The 17,645-nt window shown below is 36.9% G+C and overlaps 1 protein-coding gene across 9 annotated transcripts in view; it reads right to left on the bottom strand.

The window, feature by feature from the left end:
- Piezo (piezo type mechanosensitive ion channel component) overlaps positions 1-17,645 on the bottom strand; it is a 366,537-nt gene that overhangs the window by 128,472 nt on the left and 220,420 nt on the right. For 7 of the 9 annotated variants that reach the window (XM_067091426.1, XM_067091428.1, XM_067091431.1 and 4 more), the window contains one exon: positions 2,790-2,911. In XM_067091426.1, coding sequence (XP_066947527.1) covers positions 2,790-2,911 — 122 coding nt within the window. Of the gene's footprint in view, positions 1-2,789; positions 2,912-10,766; positions 11,043-17,645 lie in introns of all 9 variants that reach the window. The other 2 variants (XM_067091429.1, XM_067091430.1) reach the window with 1 other exon arrangement.

Raw genomic sequence — 17,645 nt, 5'->3', positions numbered from 1 at the left:
ATGAATAGCCTTCACAGGACAGAACAAAAGATCATCCTCATTACCCGAATATGAATTTATGATTTCACCTGGCAGAAAAATATATTGGCTTTTGGGTTTTCTCTAGTTAGCATATTGACAAGATCTCATACTACTTTTCAAGTCACTTTTAGACAAATTTTTTACCCATAAAAAACTAACAACCAAATCTCAATAAAACACGACTTTTGTATTTTATAGTTCAAATGCATTAAATTTATAATATTGTTAACATTTGTACTGATATCATAACTAATTTATCAATAAAATGTAACATTTTATCAGCTGTCCTCAAATGGGGGCACTGGGATATAAGGGGTTAAGACCACAACCTTGCACCCCCTGCTCTCTCACCCTTGGCCCTAGACATGCTAGTCCCAGGTGCTCTACAGGTCCCTCAAAATCTTGCCCTGATCGACTTCATACCTTCCACATCATCTGATGGTTCTGAGATAATGCGACTTAAATGGTGGTGTTGTTCAATGAATCTGATTCCGAGTAGTACAAAGCCCTTATTGCGTATTCATTCTCCTTTTCTTATTGTCTCTTTCCCCTTATATTTTTGTTTTGGTTTTTTACTCAGCTTTTTCTTTTTACATCATTGGGATTTGGACAATGCAGCCTATCACTGTTAAGGTGATTCTGACACACTAGCAAGCAAAAGAATATATTTTCTGTTTTCTTGTGTTTTTTATGGTTTAATGATTATTTAATGTTAAAAATGAACAATTACATGTGCAAAATACACATTCAAAGTGTATGTTTGGCAATAGTACTGTACTATTTTTTGCACATAATGAAAGTTGCTATGTTAAGTCTGTTAGACAAAAAATTAAACACATGCCATAGTCTCGTAATGCCAACCTAAAAAGCTTCAAAACAAGCTTGTAGCATTTTACGACGTCGGGTAACATTGACGATTAAGTGAGCAAAGATTAACTGTGTTTTGGGGGGATTTTGTTGGGGTAATCCAGAAAATCTGTTTTCTGTGTGGTGGTCATGTTCCAATAACACCTATGATCACTTTTTAAATTGAATGGAATGGAATACAGGATCAAGACCAAAGACCTAGCGCTGGGACCTATGAGGTCATTCAGCGCTGAAAAGGAAATTAAGAGTAGAAAGGCCTGAAAGGTGTAACAGGAGGTAAACCTCGCAGCTGCCCTATGAAACAATTGTTAGGAGAGGGTAGATAGAATGATGGAAGAAAGAGAATATGAATGGAGGTGCAGCAAAAGGAATGAAAGGGTGTAGCAGCTAGGGGCCGAAGGGATGTGTGAGGTGCACTGACAGCACTATTCCCCCCTCCGGGAGACAACTTTTTAAAGACCGAGCCACAAAATACCCAGAAACAAATTTCAACACCAACACTTACAACTAGTATCACATATATGTAAAATAAAGAAAAGCCAGTCTATTGATCAGTAGCACTAAACCACATAAAATTTGCATATCATAGGGGTTTCATAGTGTCCTGTCTGAACGAAATAATGCACTATTGTTTGGGAATTTCAAATGACTGACAAGGTTAATGGTAACTACTGATATTACACTAAGAAAAACATTTCAAATGGAATATTTTACAAAATATCATTTAAATGCTCCAATTCATGAAATAATTGTCCCGAATTACTCCATTTCCCTTCTAATTTGCTTGTTCTCTATTTTTATGAACCTGCGGGAAATGTGTGTATTATCTAGCAGACAAGTGGTAATTTAAGAATAGTATGTGGCCTTATTAGTCCATTAAATCGAGATACTAGTGTACAGGGAAAACAATGGAACAATGTAAATGTACTGCTAAAATGTAAAATTAACAGGAGAAAAGCTCAGGCAGTAGTTTTGTACAGGTAACAGCCTATGACAGAAATACCTGATAAGATGAGAATTGTTTTTCACAATGATTACATAGACAATTATGTTAAAAAGATTTTCGAACAGTAAAGAGGGTTGAGGTGGTTTGTTCCTACCTGAGGTTCCAGGTGGTGAGTCAGACTGTTATTCTGTGTGGTAGACAGCACACTACTGTGTCTGTTTACAATTGTGACCAGCCACAAGTATAGGTTAACTGTGTTGGATGGGGTTGTGATAACAATGTAGGCTAATTGTGTTGGATGGGGTTGTGATAACAATGTAGGCTAATTGTGTTGGATGGGGTTGTGATAACAATACAATATACCAGTTTTTTACCAAAAGGGTAAATATTTGAAAATTGCAGTGAAGAAAGAAAGCAAACCGATGGAGAAACATGACTGAAATACTACAGTAACAGAATACATAAAAAAAGGTTACATGGAAACGGATAGATGATGTTACAGTCTTCATTGGTGCAAGAGAAAATGTCTTGCGGGTAGTAAGATTAAACTTACAAAAATTAAATCAAATCAAGAGAAAATGCAAAATCCAAAAACAATGAGCATTCCTTTCTGGAAATATATCAAGTGGTACTTCCATATGGTTACAATTACAAGATATGAAAAAAGAAGTGTCTAACAACTTCGATGCAAACTACAAATAAAAGTAGGTCAAAGAAGAGAAAAAAGCTTTTTGTTACCAAAAAAAAAATGCTAAGTAATTCAGGAAAGACTTCACTGAACAAAGAGCAAAATTATTTGAATACTCAATTACCTGAAACATGAGGAGAGAAAAATTTAACAGGGAAAGTTGAGTTTAAAAAGATAAGCAGGAAATAACAACCTGCCTACACATACATTAATACAGTTGGGAATTCTTACAAAAAACTACAAGGACATTAAAGTTGTTCTTTTTACCTCTGAGACTGTCATGCCAGGAGGGGCATCATCCTCGTTGGGTTCTTCTGGGATTTCGAGGGGTGCCAAGCCCTCATAGTCCCCATAATCCTCAAACATGTAGTAGTCGCCAGAACGAATAGCTGATAATGAATAAGAGTGAAAATTACAATGAAGCTCAAGAAAAAAGTCACAGAATAAAACACCCCTTTCATGACATAATCAAAGAGATTTATGAAGTTCACTGTCTCAAGGTAAACATAACAACAGTAACTGTACATTTGATAATATAAAAAACACAGTCTACAACAATACTGTGAACTATTAATGAAATCTTTACTGTCTAATTGAAAATAATGTTAACATACATGAAAAAAAATTGAGGCAAACCAAAAGTGGGTGTTTCATAGTGTGACCCGGTTTAGTAACTGACATTTATTTGGATTTTGTTTCAGCTAACTTCACTGAACAATATACAGTACAATACTGCATTTGTTATTTACATATATATTCAGTGAATATTACAAAGAATAACAGTTTTATGCAACAATATTTTTTATGAAAATAGCTACAAAATCTCTTGTAAATACTATAAGAAATTGTGATCACCACTCAAAAGTAAATGCTTTACCATTTAGAGTGAATAATCTACTGTCTACACAGTAGAATTGAATGTGCACTTATAGGGCTATAGTGTGATTAGAATGGTCAACAGTTAAGAAACCCAAAGCTGCTTAAGATTACAGTTAGTGCACACAAGGCATGTTTACATAAAATTAGTAAGAATTCTCAATAAATCTTGAATGCTTCGTCAGTGAAAGCAACATGTACAATTAACTGTTAATACTAATAAGCTGCTTACATTCATCCTGTTAAATGTTACATATTTACGGGAACTGCACTATTAATTTGATATGATTATGCAAACTAATGGTATTGTTACTATACAATTCTTTTATTAGTAACATCAGGTATAATAATGACACAATCCATAAATCTCGAAATGAAATAAAGATCTGTTATGATGGAATTTTTTTGATATTTATTTCCTGCAGCTGAAACCAAAACTATCACACATACAGGCATTAAAAACCACCTAGGTACTCCAACTTATGCCTGTTTTCTGATTGTCATAGACATTCTACAAGGCAGAAAATAACATCATGAACCCAATTTTTTGAGAACCATCTTATTCTTTCAATAAAGAAAAATACTGTACTTCATTACATCATGAAGATAAACTTTGAATATAAATGTATTCTTGAACGAAGAAGCATCCACAGGGTGTATCAGTGCGATAATATGATCAAGCAGAAAGTATATAGAAAACGAAGACATTATACAACCACTTACACAAAAATTGGAAAACTAGGAAACTATACCAAAATGTCCAAAGAAAAAGGTAATGCCAACTATTTGCTAACTACTGCACGCGCATTATATACAGTATTCAAAATGACAGTGGTAAGTTGGTGAAAAAACTAAGAAAATTGAAAAAACATTTAAAATGGTGGAGAGTATTTTTGATCTATGTCTATCTGAGATATCACCATTAAAGTAGCGCAGAGGCCTTCCATAACCCTATACTTCGCAAACTTTGTCAAAAAACAAGCAATTTTTACTTGGCTGTTCTTGGTATCTTTCTAATTACCTAATTTTTATAGCTTAATAATGTTTCATCTTAAGGTGGTTTGTAACCTAGTGTCATGGCAAAATTTTCTTAATGTCATCAGGGTTTCAGAAACTTGTAAAGTATACTTTGTCATGAATTTTCACAATTTTACTTCCTGGAAACTCCCGTATGTCACACTGCTGTCTGACAGTAGCACAGAATCAACCTTATCTCAGTCAGACTATCAGTAATATCACTGAAGGTTGATATAGCCAATCATGAATGCATTTAGATTTCGAAGCTTTAACAAGATGAGGTAAAAAAAAATCCCTGCATAATTCAGCGTTTATAGGTAGCTGAAACATAACTATACAAAACAAAATCAAAGCCCCTGGGATTACTAAATTTCCCATGGAACAGCAACTGACACATCATGAACAGGTCCTTCACTTTTATCTATTCTAAAAGGCTTTTTGTCAACATAATACACCGTAATGCGCATCTGTACAAGTAAAATAAAACCATATAAAAAGTGTAGAGAAAAGGAAAGTAAAGTTATTAGGCAATTTAATTTTGCATAAATTGGGATGACAGTGATTTTTTAAGCTGCTGGTTTTCTGACATGGATTCAAACAGCAATAAGTTGAATCCAGTAAAACATTGAATGTGAATTCTTTAAATTGATATTGATATTTTCAGTTTTCAAATTAGCCAGAAGTTAGGACATACCATTTTAATTTAGCTGCTCTTTTAAGGGTGCAGTCATTAGTGGCAAACTGGCAGGTAGTGAAAGATGGTTATAACCTAATGCATTCAAGCTCCTACCACAGTACTTCAACAAATGCTAATGTAAAAGGATGGAAAGTGGGGCTTTGAATTACTCCAGTTATTTAAAAGTGATAAGAAACTGACATTTTATTTTGGTGTTTAATAAATTTGTAAATAAACTCTTGAATTCCACAAGTCTACAATCTGATACTAGATAGAGAGGAAACTAAACCTATGCTGCTTATAGTTGAAAAGTAGATGCATTAAGCCAGCTAGTGATTGGCATTTGTAAGTTTTGACATATTATTAGTAATTACCACATCTGTCCTCTATATCAAGTGAGAGCTGTTTCCAACAAAAAATAAACAGTTCAGAACTGTTGTTACACCTAGTACCATATGATTCTTTGTTACCTAGAGGACTTATATGACAGCACACTACATACTGTTTCAGATGGGACTAATACATATACTCGCGGACTCACGCATTCGTGGGTTTCTCTGTGGAACATATCTAGCCATCATTTGCGGAAAATTCGCCCATTCGCTGTATTTTTCACTGAGAAATATTCACTAATTACTGTATTTTCATATAATTTTCATGAATAAATGCACTTTTTGTGATAAAACTATTAAAATACTCAGGTATAAGCATTTTTACAGGGTTTTTCTTGGTTTAAGCTATCAAAATGGGCAGTTCTAAGTGTTTTTAGAGGGGTTTAAGCATTCGCGGATTTGACCTATTCGCGGGGGTGTGTGGGACGCATCCCCCGCAAATACGGGGGGTTCACTGTATCTTTTTATCTTTCTCTTATGCAAATGAACAATTTGACAATCATACTACTTATCTACTTATCAGAGCATAATAAAAATTCAATTAAGGAAAAGGCAAAGCGACTGGCACTATGAGTTAACAGCTCCCATCGTCTGAATAACCAAAAGTTTTTGATTATGCCAGAGATACTTATAAACTCTAATAAGAAATAAATTTAAGTTCATAAAGAGACAGGACTCTACCTCTGCAGCTCTTTATCTTTCCTAGATAAAGTACTCCACAGCCAAAATGAGATTAGATAGCATACTCATCAAAACTGTCATAAAATATGCTAGTGCTACAACAGTAAAGAATGTAGCTTTCTTTTCTTACTGGAATTTGTTCTTGACAGCCAACTGTAGGATGAAAGTCCACCAATTTTCTATCTTATCAGGGAATTTTGTGACATGATTTCATTCTTCATACTGCAGGTTATTAATAAAGATGTCTTAAGCATCAAGACAGTAGTTCAAGACAGAAAGAAGCAGATCCAGAAGAACCACGAAGTGCTTCTGGAACTGCACTATGATCTTTGAAGACAAAAAAAATTAAGGACATGAAGTCAGATTCTGTTATATAACTGGTCAGTACCCCTTGCTGACTTATAAGAAATTCTGCATTTTTCCTAAAAGATAAAAACATGATTTTTCCTGGATAAAAGAGAATAAGAGATACAATATTTATGACAAAGAGTAGTAATTACAGTACAAAGCCAATTTTTTCTGTTAACAGTTAACAGATAACATAATGAATTAGAATCTTAATGAACATGTAACCAATGAATCTTTTAGCATTTTTTCTTTACAGATTATAAGGTCTAATTCATGTGTCATGATATTTCTGTGTCACAACTAACACAATTAGACTGAATATTTGGAAATCACGAATGTAAAAATCATCACACAAATTCACTGAAATGTTAACTTTTAATAGCGTAGCCACCGTTCGTCCTTGAAGGAGGTCCACTCTTATGATAACCCCCAGGGCTCCATAAGACAGACCAACCAATCTAAAAGAATTCTCAGCCAGAATAAGTGCTTTGTTGGCATAGTGATAGAATATAATGGACTCAGGACAGGAGGGCTCTATCTCCTGTCCACAAAACTACTGCTTCGGTTTTTCCTTCATCCTACTTGCACAGATGTGACAACAGCACGTACAATACGTTGGCTACCTTCCCCATAACACTCTCGTCTGTCAAGAGTTCACGCATCCCCCGTGTTTGCTATGGAAATAGTGTTCGACAGTGCATTTGTCGATCATCATAACACCATCCAAGCTAAGAACACTTTTAAAACACAGGGAAAAGTTTTAGTTCCTTGAAATTTTAAAGGGTAGGCTTACATTTGTTAAAACTGGACCTGGAAGGGGTCTCTGGCAAACAGGCTGACCTGACTCCATCATCCGTATGAGTGATATGCATATGGATGCCTTACTTGACAGGTTGGGAGGATTATCAGGTAGTAGGAAGATGGTCCCCTATTCTGAGGGAGTGTCATATCTGCTTCCTGTCTTTCCATCTCAGAAAATTTAAACCTCCAGAAGGGACCTACATTTGCCTGGTCCTAGACAATATGACTGCAATGTCTTATATCAAGAGGTTGGGCTCACGTTTAGCACCTCTCAAGTTAGTAATTGCCAACATGCTTCTACATCCGGAAGTGGATCTGTCTGCCACATGTGAGAACCATCAAGTTCTGGTGTGTGTGTGTCTCTCTCTGAACCTGGAGATTCAGGTAATAGCAAGTGATGCATTCCTACAAGACTGGAACGAATGAAGAACAATACTCTATACCTTTTTCCTCCATTGTCTATTTTCAAGGGCTTTGAACAATCTACTAGCTTTTGACAGAACCGCTTACCTAGTGGCCCCAAATTAGCCAAACAGTCATTGGTTCCTTATTTCTTCAACACCGGACAAGAGAATATATTCCACAACCGTCTGCTGTTCTATCCAAGACAGGAGGAAGAGAAGTCATCTGCACATCCTCCTTTCTGAGCTGTGACCTTCACAAATGGATTTTTAAAATCTAATCTATTGTGTAGATTATTTACCTAAAACATTGCTAGGTACCTAGTGCAAAAACTATGAACTTCATCTATCTGACATACCAGTCCGTATGGAAAATGTGGTGAGATTACCTCCTAGTTGAAGTCTGTTGAAATTGTTTTACATTTTATTATATGTTTAAGGTCAAATGCCTTGCTATTATAAGTCATGGCATACAAGGCAGTGTTATTAGAACCCTTGTGTTATGGTTCTAGAATTGATTCTAATACAAAAATTGTTAATTACTTTCTCCAGCCTTTTGCACTGCAAAGGCCAGCCCCTGCAAGGCTTCCCATTCCCTGGTCTCTGAATAAGGTTCTTGACTCTTATCATCCCCTTAATTCAGGGGCCCAATACAACCACAACCCGTATGCTCCAAAAGGCAGTCTTCTCAACTGCTTTGGCATCAGGAGCTTGGGTTATTGTACTGGGCTCTCTTAGACAGAGACCTCATTTCATCTCTCGTACACCTAGTTGTCATTTACTGTTGCCTCCTGGCCTATGATTCCTGGCCAAGAACGAGGACCTTTTAAAAGGAAAATCCCCTTTTCTGAGAAAGGAACTCAGTATTTCAGATAAAATACCATGCCAGATTCAAGCACTCAAGGTTTACCTAGATGTCACGACAAACATCCGAGATGGTACTATTTTTCCTACACCTTAGGACAAACAAACCACTTTCTCTGTGTGGGCTGAGAATGATTTTAGTTTCCCCTCATTAAAAATGCAGACCTTCACCTCTTTCCTAAGTCACATGACATCCAAAAAGTGACTACATCGTTACCTTTCTTTGGAAATGTTTCCTTTGAAGAAGTCTCAGAGTGTATGGGGTGGTTATTAGAAGCAGTATTCCTGACATGATTAGGTAAGTCACTGTAGAACCACAAGGGATAAAACGTATATAAGTTTGTGCGCTTCCTGTGAGCCCCAAAACTTAACCACTTTCCCTGACGAAAAGGCATGGGATTGGAGAGAACATTTATCTTGCACAGACCTGGTGTGTAATGAGGGAGATAGCTGACATACGCACTGTTGTCACATCTGTGCAAGTAAGATGAGGAAAAACCGAAGCAGTTGTTGTCTGGACAGAAGATAGAGCCCTTATGTCTTGGGTGCTGTATATTCTACCACTGTGCCTACAAAGTACCAACTATAAGAGAGTGAGATTGATTGGTCTGTCTTACGGAATCTCCAGGGGGAGGGGGCATGACAGAGTATCTCCTTTGAGGACTCACAATGGCTACCAAAATAGGTTTTTCCTATGTCAAAACCTGTTATTTTGGGCCAGAATTATGCACTCAGGATAAATATACAAGAGACTTCTTGCCCTTGACCAAAATACGTAATATATCAATGCAAGCATGTAGATGAAGAGCCCATTAGAGTAGCAGAACTACTCATGTAATCTTTCTTTCATGGTTGATTCCTTCAATCTCAGTGGCAATGCTTATGTCTGCATATCTGCTTGGAAATACTTTTCTTGCCTCTACATCCACCTGTCCAAACTCTGAGATACTGTTGGTACCGAGAATATAATCTTAGGGAAGATTATAAGTCTTGTCCAGATCCCTCTCCAGTTACAACATCCATACAATCATGTCTCTGGTAGTCATTTCTGTCTAACGTCTTCATCTGGCTGGCATCTGTTCAACACCATCCATCATTGCTGGATGCTGTCCAAATCTTGACTGACTGACATCCTTTCTCACCATTCCATGAAACTTGCACAATACTGATTTGTTCCATCTTCTAGCCTAGTTTTCGCTTATAATCATCTGTGGTTCTTCAACTATAAATTACTTTACAAACCAAGTAGATGATCCTCTATAACACCCTTCATCTCTAGTTAAAGATTACCATTGTACAAGCCACTTAATAACTCCCTACCATAGCAGGAATGGGTTCAGAGCCCTGAAGCCATAATAGTCACTGAGGGCCCTCAAAAGCCATTGATATTTCTATATATACAAAATACAAGAGCAAATAGGAGAGAATAAAAAAATGATGATGGAAAGAATTCATCAAAGTCCTATCACAGAAAGGGAAAACTTGATAATATGTAAATGATGATGCTGAGTATATAGCATCATACATAAGACCAGTCTATTCTTACTTAATAATTATGATATCTCTGGACCTCTTACCTTACTGAAGAAACCAACACCAGTTCAATGCTACTTTTCTTGGTTGTGATGTGAAAGATCTTCACAGATCATGCTATGTTATTCAGAGTCGCAAAAGTTCTCAATAACTTTTCACATTTCAAAACGGAGTCATTGCATTTAAATACAGTGAACCATAGAAAGTCCGTGCCACAGATCCAAGATGCTTGACTATGGCCTGTGCAAAATTGCTAAGATCATGCTGACATTTCAGAGATGAATACAATACTTCAAGCCCAAGTACCCATGAAATATGGATTTGGAAATGCATTAGAGATGATGGTTTGGATACTTGTCAGCCAAGGATTCTTAGCATGTACAGTATAAAGAATCCCATCATGCAACCAAGATATTGCAAATAATCAAAGATTTGTTAATTTCAAAGCATCAGTTTAGAAGGTTTGCATTCTTTCACAGAGAAGAGTATTGTACTATCTACTGAGGTGCAGATTCAGGCATACTGTTTGCAGTTGCAACTCAGGCAATTTTATGTTACAGTTCAAAAATACCATCATTCCAGTGTTAGTTGAAGGGACACCCTGATAAGAGCAGAGGTGGATAGGTGTCAGCAAGCCAGAAGCAAGCATGGTTACCAGCCACGAGGTGCTGTGCAGCTTGTAAATCAGCTGCACTTAAGCCTGGTGTTCTTGTTCCTGTGATTTCTGCATCATGGGACCCTATGTTAGGGGTTGGAGGGACTGAGCCCTGTTTGTCATGGACAAGCTTTAGAAGTTCAGCAGCACTTTGCAGCAGCTGATCCGTACTTGCTGGTGAGTTGGGGTCCTTATCAATGTCTTTCGAACATGGGTCCTCATGACCCTCTGCCTGTTTGTGTGGTTTCTTAGGCTCTTCCAAGGAGTTCTGACTATCTAATTAAGAAAATGTAGATGGAAACTTAAAAGTATAAGCATCTAGCCCATAAGATTAAAGTAAAAAAAAAATATGTAGCATTTTTAAGCTAAGTGTTTTATAAAGATGTGCAGAATTAAAAGCCAAGTACAAAAAATTATTTTGGATAGTCTCTGTGGCAAACAGTTTCAGACTACTGCAGATCTGAATACTGTTTGTCAAAAAATCTGGCAATATCTTCTAAAGAAAACTTATCCTAAGCAAAAATGTTTAAATATACAAATGTTTAAATATAACAAGTACCTTTTAGAAAAGTAAAATGTATCAAACTCTACAGGTCGAAAATTACAAGGCCTGATAACAGAAAAAACAGCAACTTATAAATCTCCTTTGTTGAATTTAAGGAAAGTTGAGAGATAAAAGATATAATGATGCACAATATCTATTATCAACCCAGATATGCATAAAACGTACAGTACACTAAAATGAGAAAAAAAATAGAAAAATATTCTATAAGTAACGAGAAAAGAGTGAAGCAAACTGCATCACATATAAAAAAATTGGACATAAACAAAAACCAGTTGAATTATGAACAAGTACTGCAAGCACAACATAAAATTTCCTAAAAGAAAATATGAGTTGCTTTCTTAAAAATCCTGCAAATAAAATTCTTTTAAAAAGCCACACAAAATGATAAATCAAAAATGATGATAAGAATCACAAACAGTAACAGTCAAAGCCTGAAAAAGGAAGAATGCCTGAAAAATAAATTCATGCATAAAGTAATAATTACACTATGTACTGTGGACAATTAATTTAATTGGTCTTTAACTCTGTGGAAGCCTTCTTGCTCTCTAAACATTTTTCATAAATGCACAAACCAAAATATGATCTGTTGCGATAATGATCAGCAGGAATCTGAGATAAGCAAATACTATCATTGCCCTTTCTCTAACTCTTTTTTATGCTAAAAATCCAAGCTATTCATGCTACACTACATATGGTTGCTCAATAATGCATAAGATATGTGTAGAGTATACTGGTCTAAGTAGAAACAAGTAAGAAAATTTAGCTCAGGTTTTCATCTTCTTAACTGACACAAAATACTTTTTGAAATAAACTCTTGCTTGAAGAGTGTCTAACAATCACCTTAATAGTTTATCACCTGATCTACAACATTTAATTTAAAAGCCTGATAATGATTTCAAAGGTCTTACTATAATACTTTTGTGATCAGGCACTTCTGAATTTGTTGCAATTTCAAGTTGTAATTCTTTTGTGAGGAATTCAAAGGATCCTTCTGTATAAATTACATCCCTCTTTTCATCTTGAAAATTTACATCCCCCATTTTGTCATCATCTCTGTGATTTAAAAGAGGCATACTATATAGTTTTAGTTATATGGAAAAATAAGCCATTCTAAAAATAAAAAGTAACCACATTAAATACCTTATTTCTGTGAGTAGTTTCTCGACCACTTTACTTATAATGGAATGTTATTAATATGTGACGACTTTTTATATGAAAAGGGGACACTGAACTCTTGGAAATTTGTACTAACAAGTATACCAACAAGTCTCCTACAAAAATTCTAGATCAAAACCAAGAAGTAAGGCTTTGTTTTCGTCAAACATAGGAGACCTTCAAACTTCATTCCAACTTATGCAATGAGAACGAGGTTGCAAAGTGATACGCAAAAGCATTTTTTAGTACAAACAATGTTTCACAGCAACCCCATGTTCTTAATTAGTCCACATTTGCCGAACTAAAAATCATACACACCTGAGTCACAAATGAAATGAAGAGTGTTTGCTAGCTGGATAGCAGTGTAATGCATGAACCCTCATGGATCCTGAGTTCCATGTAAGCAAAAATCCCACTCCTTGTGTGCATAGTCTGCTGTCGACACGCCCCTCCCTAAGCTTGTTTGTAGTTTTTGCTATATTTTGTTACTTTCCTGTTATGTCACAGTAGCCTATTTTTTCCTGTGATCTCTTTTGCTTGTGTACCAAGAGATTTATTTGATAATCTGGTGAATTATCAGTGAACTTTCACAAAAGCGCTTCATCAATGGCAAATGGTGTTTCACCACCCTGCTTGCCCTTGTCAAATGGAATATACCTTGAAGTATTTCAAGTACTCTTATTTTGTAACATGTATACATTACAGTGGTTTAGCAGCACTCTATATCCATTTAACAGTGCTTCTTCATGCCTTTTGGTAAGTTAAAGAATACTGTCTAATGAGGTAAAGAATGCAAGATTGGTAAATTTTGTGATTTTTAAAAATGGTTTAACTTCCCTTTCTTTCCTTCCTCACATAAAGCATCGGGGAAAGGAGAACTGTTCATTAGATTCAATTAAATTCAGGGAGACAATATTTGACCATAAGTTGTTATTTAAAGCCTACAGGAAACAATTTTTCACTCTTTTAAATAATAATACCTTATACTAAAATTTTTATTGCATCATAATTTTTGATGTCCCATTTGTACTGCATCCAGCACATAAACTGATCTTTTTTGATAGCTTAGTTGCTTGTTTCATCCTCAAGGAGTTACCTTCCATGGGTCTGTCAGAGCTCCATGGTGACCAAACTAATATCAAAGAATTCTCTTTTAGTCTGTCTTGTGTCATAATGATAAACACTATAACACGTGAGGGAGTATGTAATGGACTCAAAGATAAGAGGGCTCTTTCCCTTATCTTACAGCGAAGCTGCTAGAAGAGGAAGTGATTATTGCGCAAGAGCAGTCTGCCATATTGTCAACAACAGACTGGCAAGAGACCAGGGAGCCATTATCTTTCATTGGTCCATTTGGAACAGATTCATTTCTCGTCAGTGCTCCAAAATTCAATAATCATGGAAACACCAAAGAAGCAAGTTAAGTGCTTAGTTTTAAGTCCCAGTTAAAGTTTTAAACTTTTGTAATTGGTAGTTAATTTGTGTGAAGGCCAAAAACCCGGTTTTTCTTGCTAACACATGGCCGGCGTTAAGTCATAATCACAGATTGTTAGTCGTTAAAAATTTGTCATTTCAATTAGATGTTTTAACTAAAAGAAATGTTCCACAATTTATCATTAATTATAGAAAATCCTTTCAGATTATACAATGTCTACAATAACCTAGGCAGTAGCCTAGATCAGATTAGGTGAGAATAACTTACACTGGATAAATAGTGGATGTTGTCTGTAGCCTATAATCTAGGATTACATATCCATAAGTGAACTAAATAACCTGGATTAGGTAGTAACCTAAATTAGAGTAAGTAAGAACCTTTTAAGACATTCTATTATAGTCCTAAGCAGTAGCTTAGACCAAGAACCCTAAGATTAGATAATAGCAATAATCTGGGTAAGATAAAATGGTAGCCTAGCAATAAGGCTACATAATAGTAAAACTTTTCTTTTTTATATAACCTGTACACTTAAGCATGATCTAAATAATTCGTATTAGGCATCACCTTATATTAGGTTAAGTGATAAGCCTTTACGAAACATTCCATTATTGGACCAAGCCTTAGCTTAGACCAGGTATCCTAGGACTTGATGAAACAGTAATCCTGGCTAGATGAAATAGTAGCTTAGCTTTAAGGCTACATATTAAGGTAAATTTGTTGTATGTAACCCATACCTTTAAGTGTGAATTAAATAACCTGGATTAGGCAGTAGCCTCAATTAAAGTAAGTAAGAACCCTTTAAGAAATATCCTATCATTGGTCTAAGTAGTATCTTAGACCAGGTAGCCTGGGATTAGATTAAAAATAACAATCTGGGCTGGACAAAAATGGTAACCTAGCTATAAGGTCCTAGTGTTCAGCAGGGGTGATGAAGGGGAGAGTATATCTTTCTGGCAGAACTCCGGCAGCAGATATTTCACCCTTTTTAAGAACAAGATCTATGTTTGGGCCAAAACCTAGAAACATCAGTCCCCATACCTCCCAAGTTAACCCTGCCGAGGAAGTGAAAGAATCTTCACGTGAGGGTCACATCCCTATTAATGGACATGAAGTGGACATTGCCACCAAAACGACCCCGTTGAACCCGGAAGGATCAGGAGAACAAATTTCAGCTAAACATAGAAGAAACTTTCCAGAAAGAAATCTATCCCCATGCAGCTATCAGATGCTGAAGAGGATCTTTCCTCCAAAGGGATTGTAGGATCCACCTAACCCAGACTGAAATGACTACATTCTCAGAAGGGTATAGTAACAGGCAGTTACAGTTCAGTTGTTGAAGATGTTCAGTTGTTGAAGCTCAGTCAGACTGTGCAAGCTCCCCCAAAGGGATACATGATTTGTGACATTTGATCAATTTGGTAATGAAACAATAAGTAACATCAAAATTGGCCTTGCCACAGAACAGCAATATATAAGGGACATGATACATAATTCCAAAATGAGAAATTAGGTCAGTCCTGTACACCCCAAGGTGTAAGAATACTTCATCCTGTGACCAAAAAAGAGAGTGGATACAAATTCTGCCCAAACAGGGTTTGATGTTAGAATTCCAACTGGAAACAACAAAATGGCCAGCTCAGACTACAAAACTTCAGATCAAAAGATAATAGGGGCTCCAATATTCACCCCTGATGATACTGATAATCCTTGGAGAGAAAAACCATGATCAAAGTTGTACATGTGGAATTCAGAGACAGGGCAGCATACCCTAATACAGAATGGCACCTGGTACCACCTTCAGCAGACACTGAAAAACCTCTAAAAGAAACGGTTCTCCTACTTGTGTCCATAGCATTAAAAGCTATGGAAGACATCCTTTACCAGGTCAATGGAAAATGGAGCTCTACTGCTATTTTTGGATAAGACCCAAATTGCTCACAAAGGAGCCCCAGCCTTCTGTCACTTTACTTTTTAAATAATTAACCATGTGAGGGCAGATTTTCAGAATTTTGTAGTGACCAGAAGACGAAAGACAATGGCAGAATTAAAGCCATTTGCCATGGTCATCCTAGTCTCAAATAATTCCACCACGGAATGAGCAATGCTTCAACTCCCTTTTGAAAGGAATAAGCCCCCTCTAGATATAGCTATGCAACAGTTTGGGACCCCTATGATAAGGATCTTAGAGGAAGCAGCCTCGGCAGAATTTCACGCTAGGATCCGCCTCCTTAGTATTATAACCTCAACCACCTTGCTGGAAGATGCCACCAAAAGACTCCAAAGATTCCAGAGCAATTTTGTTGTGGCCAAAAGTTTTATGAGAACCCTACAGGAAGCACTCTATGACTTTCTAGAATGGCTCATAAAAGCGCGAATGGAAACACTGGAGGGCTCCAACAAGTCACTCCCCAGTGTGACTTCATTATTACACTTTAACCCCTTCTGTAAAGACCTGCTTGAGGAGTCTGTTCTGGCTCGACTTAACGAGCAAGCCAGTCAACAGAATTGCAAAGTGTACACTCTCCTTGGAAAAAGGGAACTCGGGAAACAAAAATCCCAGAACTTCCCTTTACCCAACCCAGAAAAGGCTTGCTATGACCAAAAATCATATAAGCCATCAGTCACCCCCAAAAGTTTCCCTCAAAAACAGATATGTGGTCAGAAGGGACAACTCCCTATAAAGGGACAACAACATTAGCAAGGACATCTTTTTCACAGGGTCCAAAGACACTCCTGCAGGGGAAAAGGAAAAGCAAGACCTCAAATGACTATCATGGGCAAAGGCAGAGGAAGTGGTGGATCTCAATATGAACTGTATGGCCGGGGGTCACCTTCAACGACACCACAGGCTATGGAAGTCTTCCCCTTGGGGACACAGCATTGTTTTTAATGGGTTGGGGTGGTATTGGTCTCATCCCCCCCTTCCTTTCAAGGGGTTCCTTCAAAAACCAGATCCCTCTCTGGAAGATTATGTGCAGAAGGCCCTGTTAAAGGGAGCCATAGAGAAACATGCGTATATTTGCCATCAAGCATGTCTCCTCAGTCTCCCTAAAAAGGATTCCTCCGAATGAAGAGTGATCCTCAACCTATCAACACTGAACAGGCACAATGTCTGCCAAAAGTTTCGGATGACTACCGTTGCCCAAGCACATTCAATCATTCCACAAGGGACCTGGACAGCTTCTATAGACCTGAAAGACGCATACTGGTACGTCCCTATTGCTGTTCCCTTCCGCCCCTCCCTGGGGCTCCAGATAGGGAAAGATATGTACAAGTTCAAAGTCATGCCCTTTGGGTTAAACATTACCCCAAAAATGTTTACAAAATTAGCAACAGTAGTTGTCTGAGAACTCAGACAAGAAGGAATAAAACTAATAACCTATCTAGACAATTGGTTAATCTGGGGGCCCACAAGAAAAGTGTTTAAGAAACCTAGGAGCAGTGGTCAACAGACTTCAGTCAAAAGGTTTTCTAATAAATTGGAAAAAATCCCGCCTCACACCCAGCAGACGTGTTCAGTGGCTGGAACTGTGTTGGGATATTCCTCACATCCAGTTGTCTCTGCCCATCAATACTCAAAATAGAATATGGAAACACCTCAAAACATTCCTAGCACTGTCCAGAGTTTCCAGACAGCAATTAGAATGTATGGTGGGCCTGCTGCAGTTTGCATCAGTAATAGATCCAATACTCAGATTGCAACTAAAACGTGAACAAATTCTGG

The sequence above is a fragment of the Macrobrachium rosenbergii genome, chromosome 48, assembly GCF_040412425.1.
Source record: "Macrobrachium rosenbergii isolate ZJJX-2024 chromosome 48, ASM4041242v1, whole genome shotgun sequence".
Taxonomy (NCBI): Eukaryota; Metazoa; Arthropoda; class Malacostraca; order Decapoda; family Palaemonidae; genus Macrobrachium; species Macrobrachium rosenbergii.
This window is presented reverse-complemented; position numbering and strand designations above follow the sequence as displayed.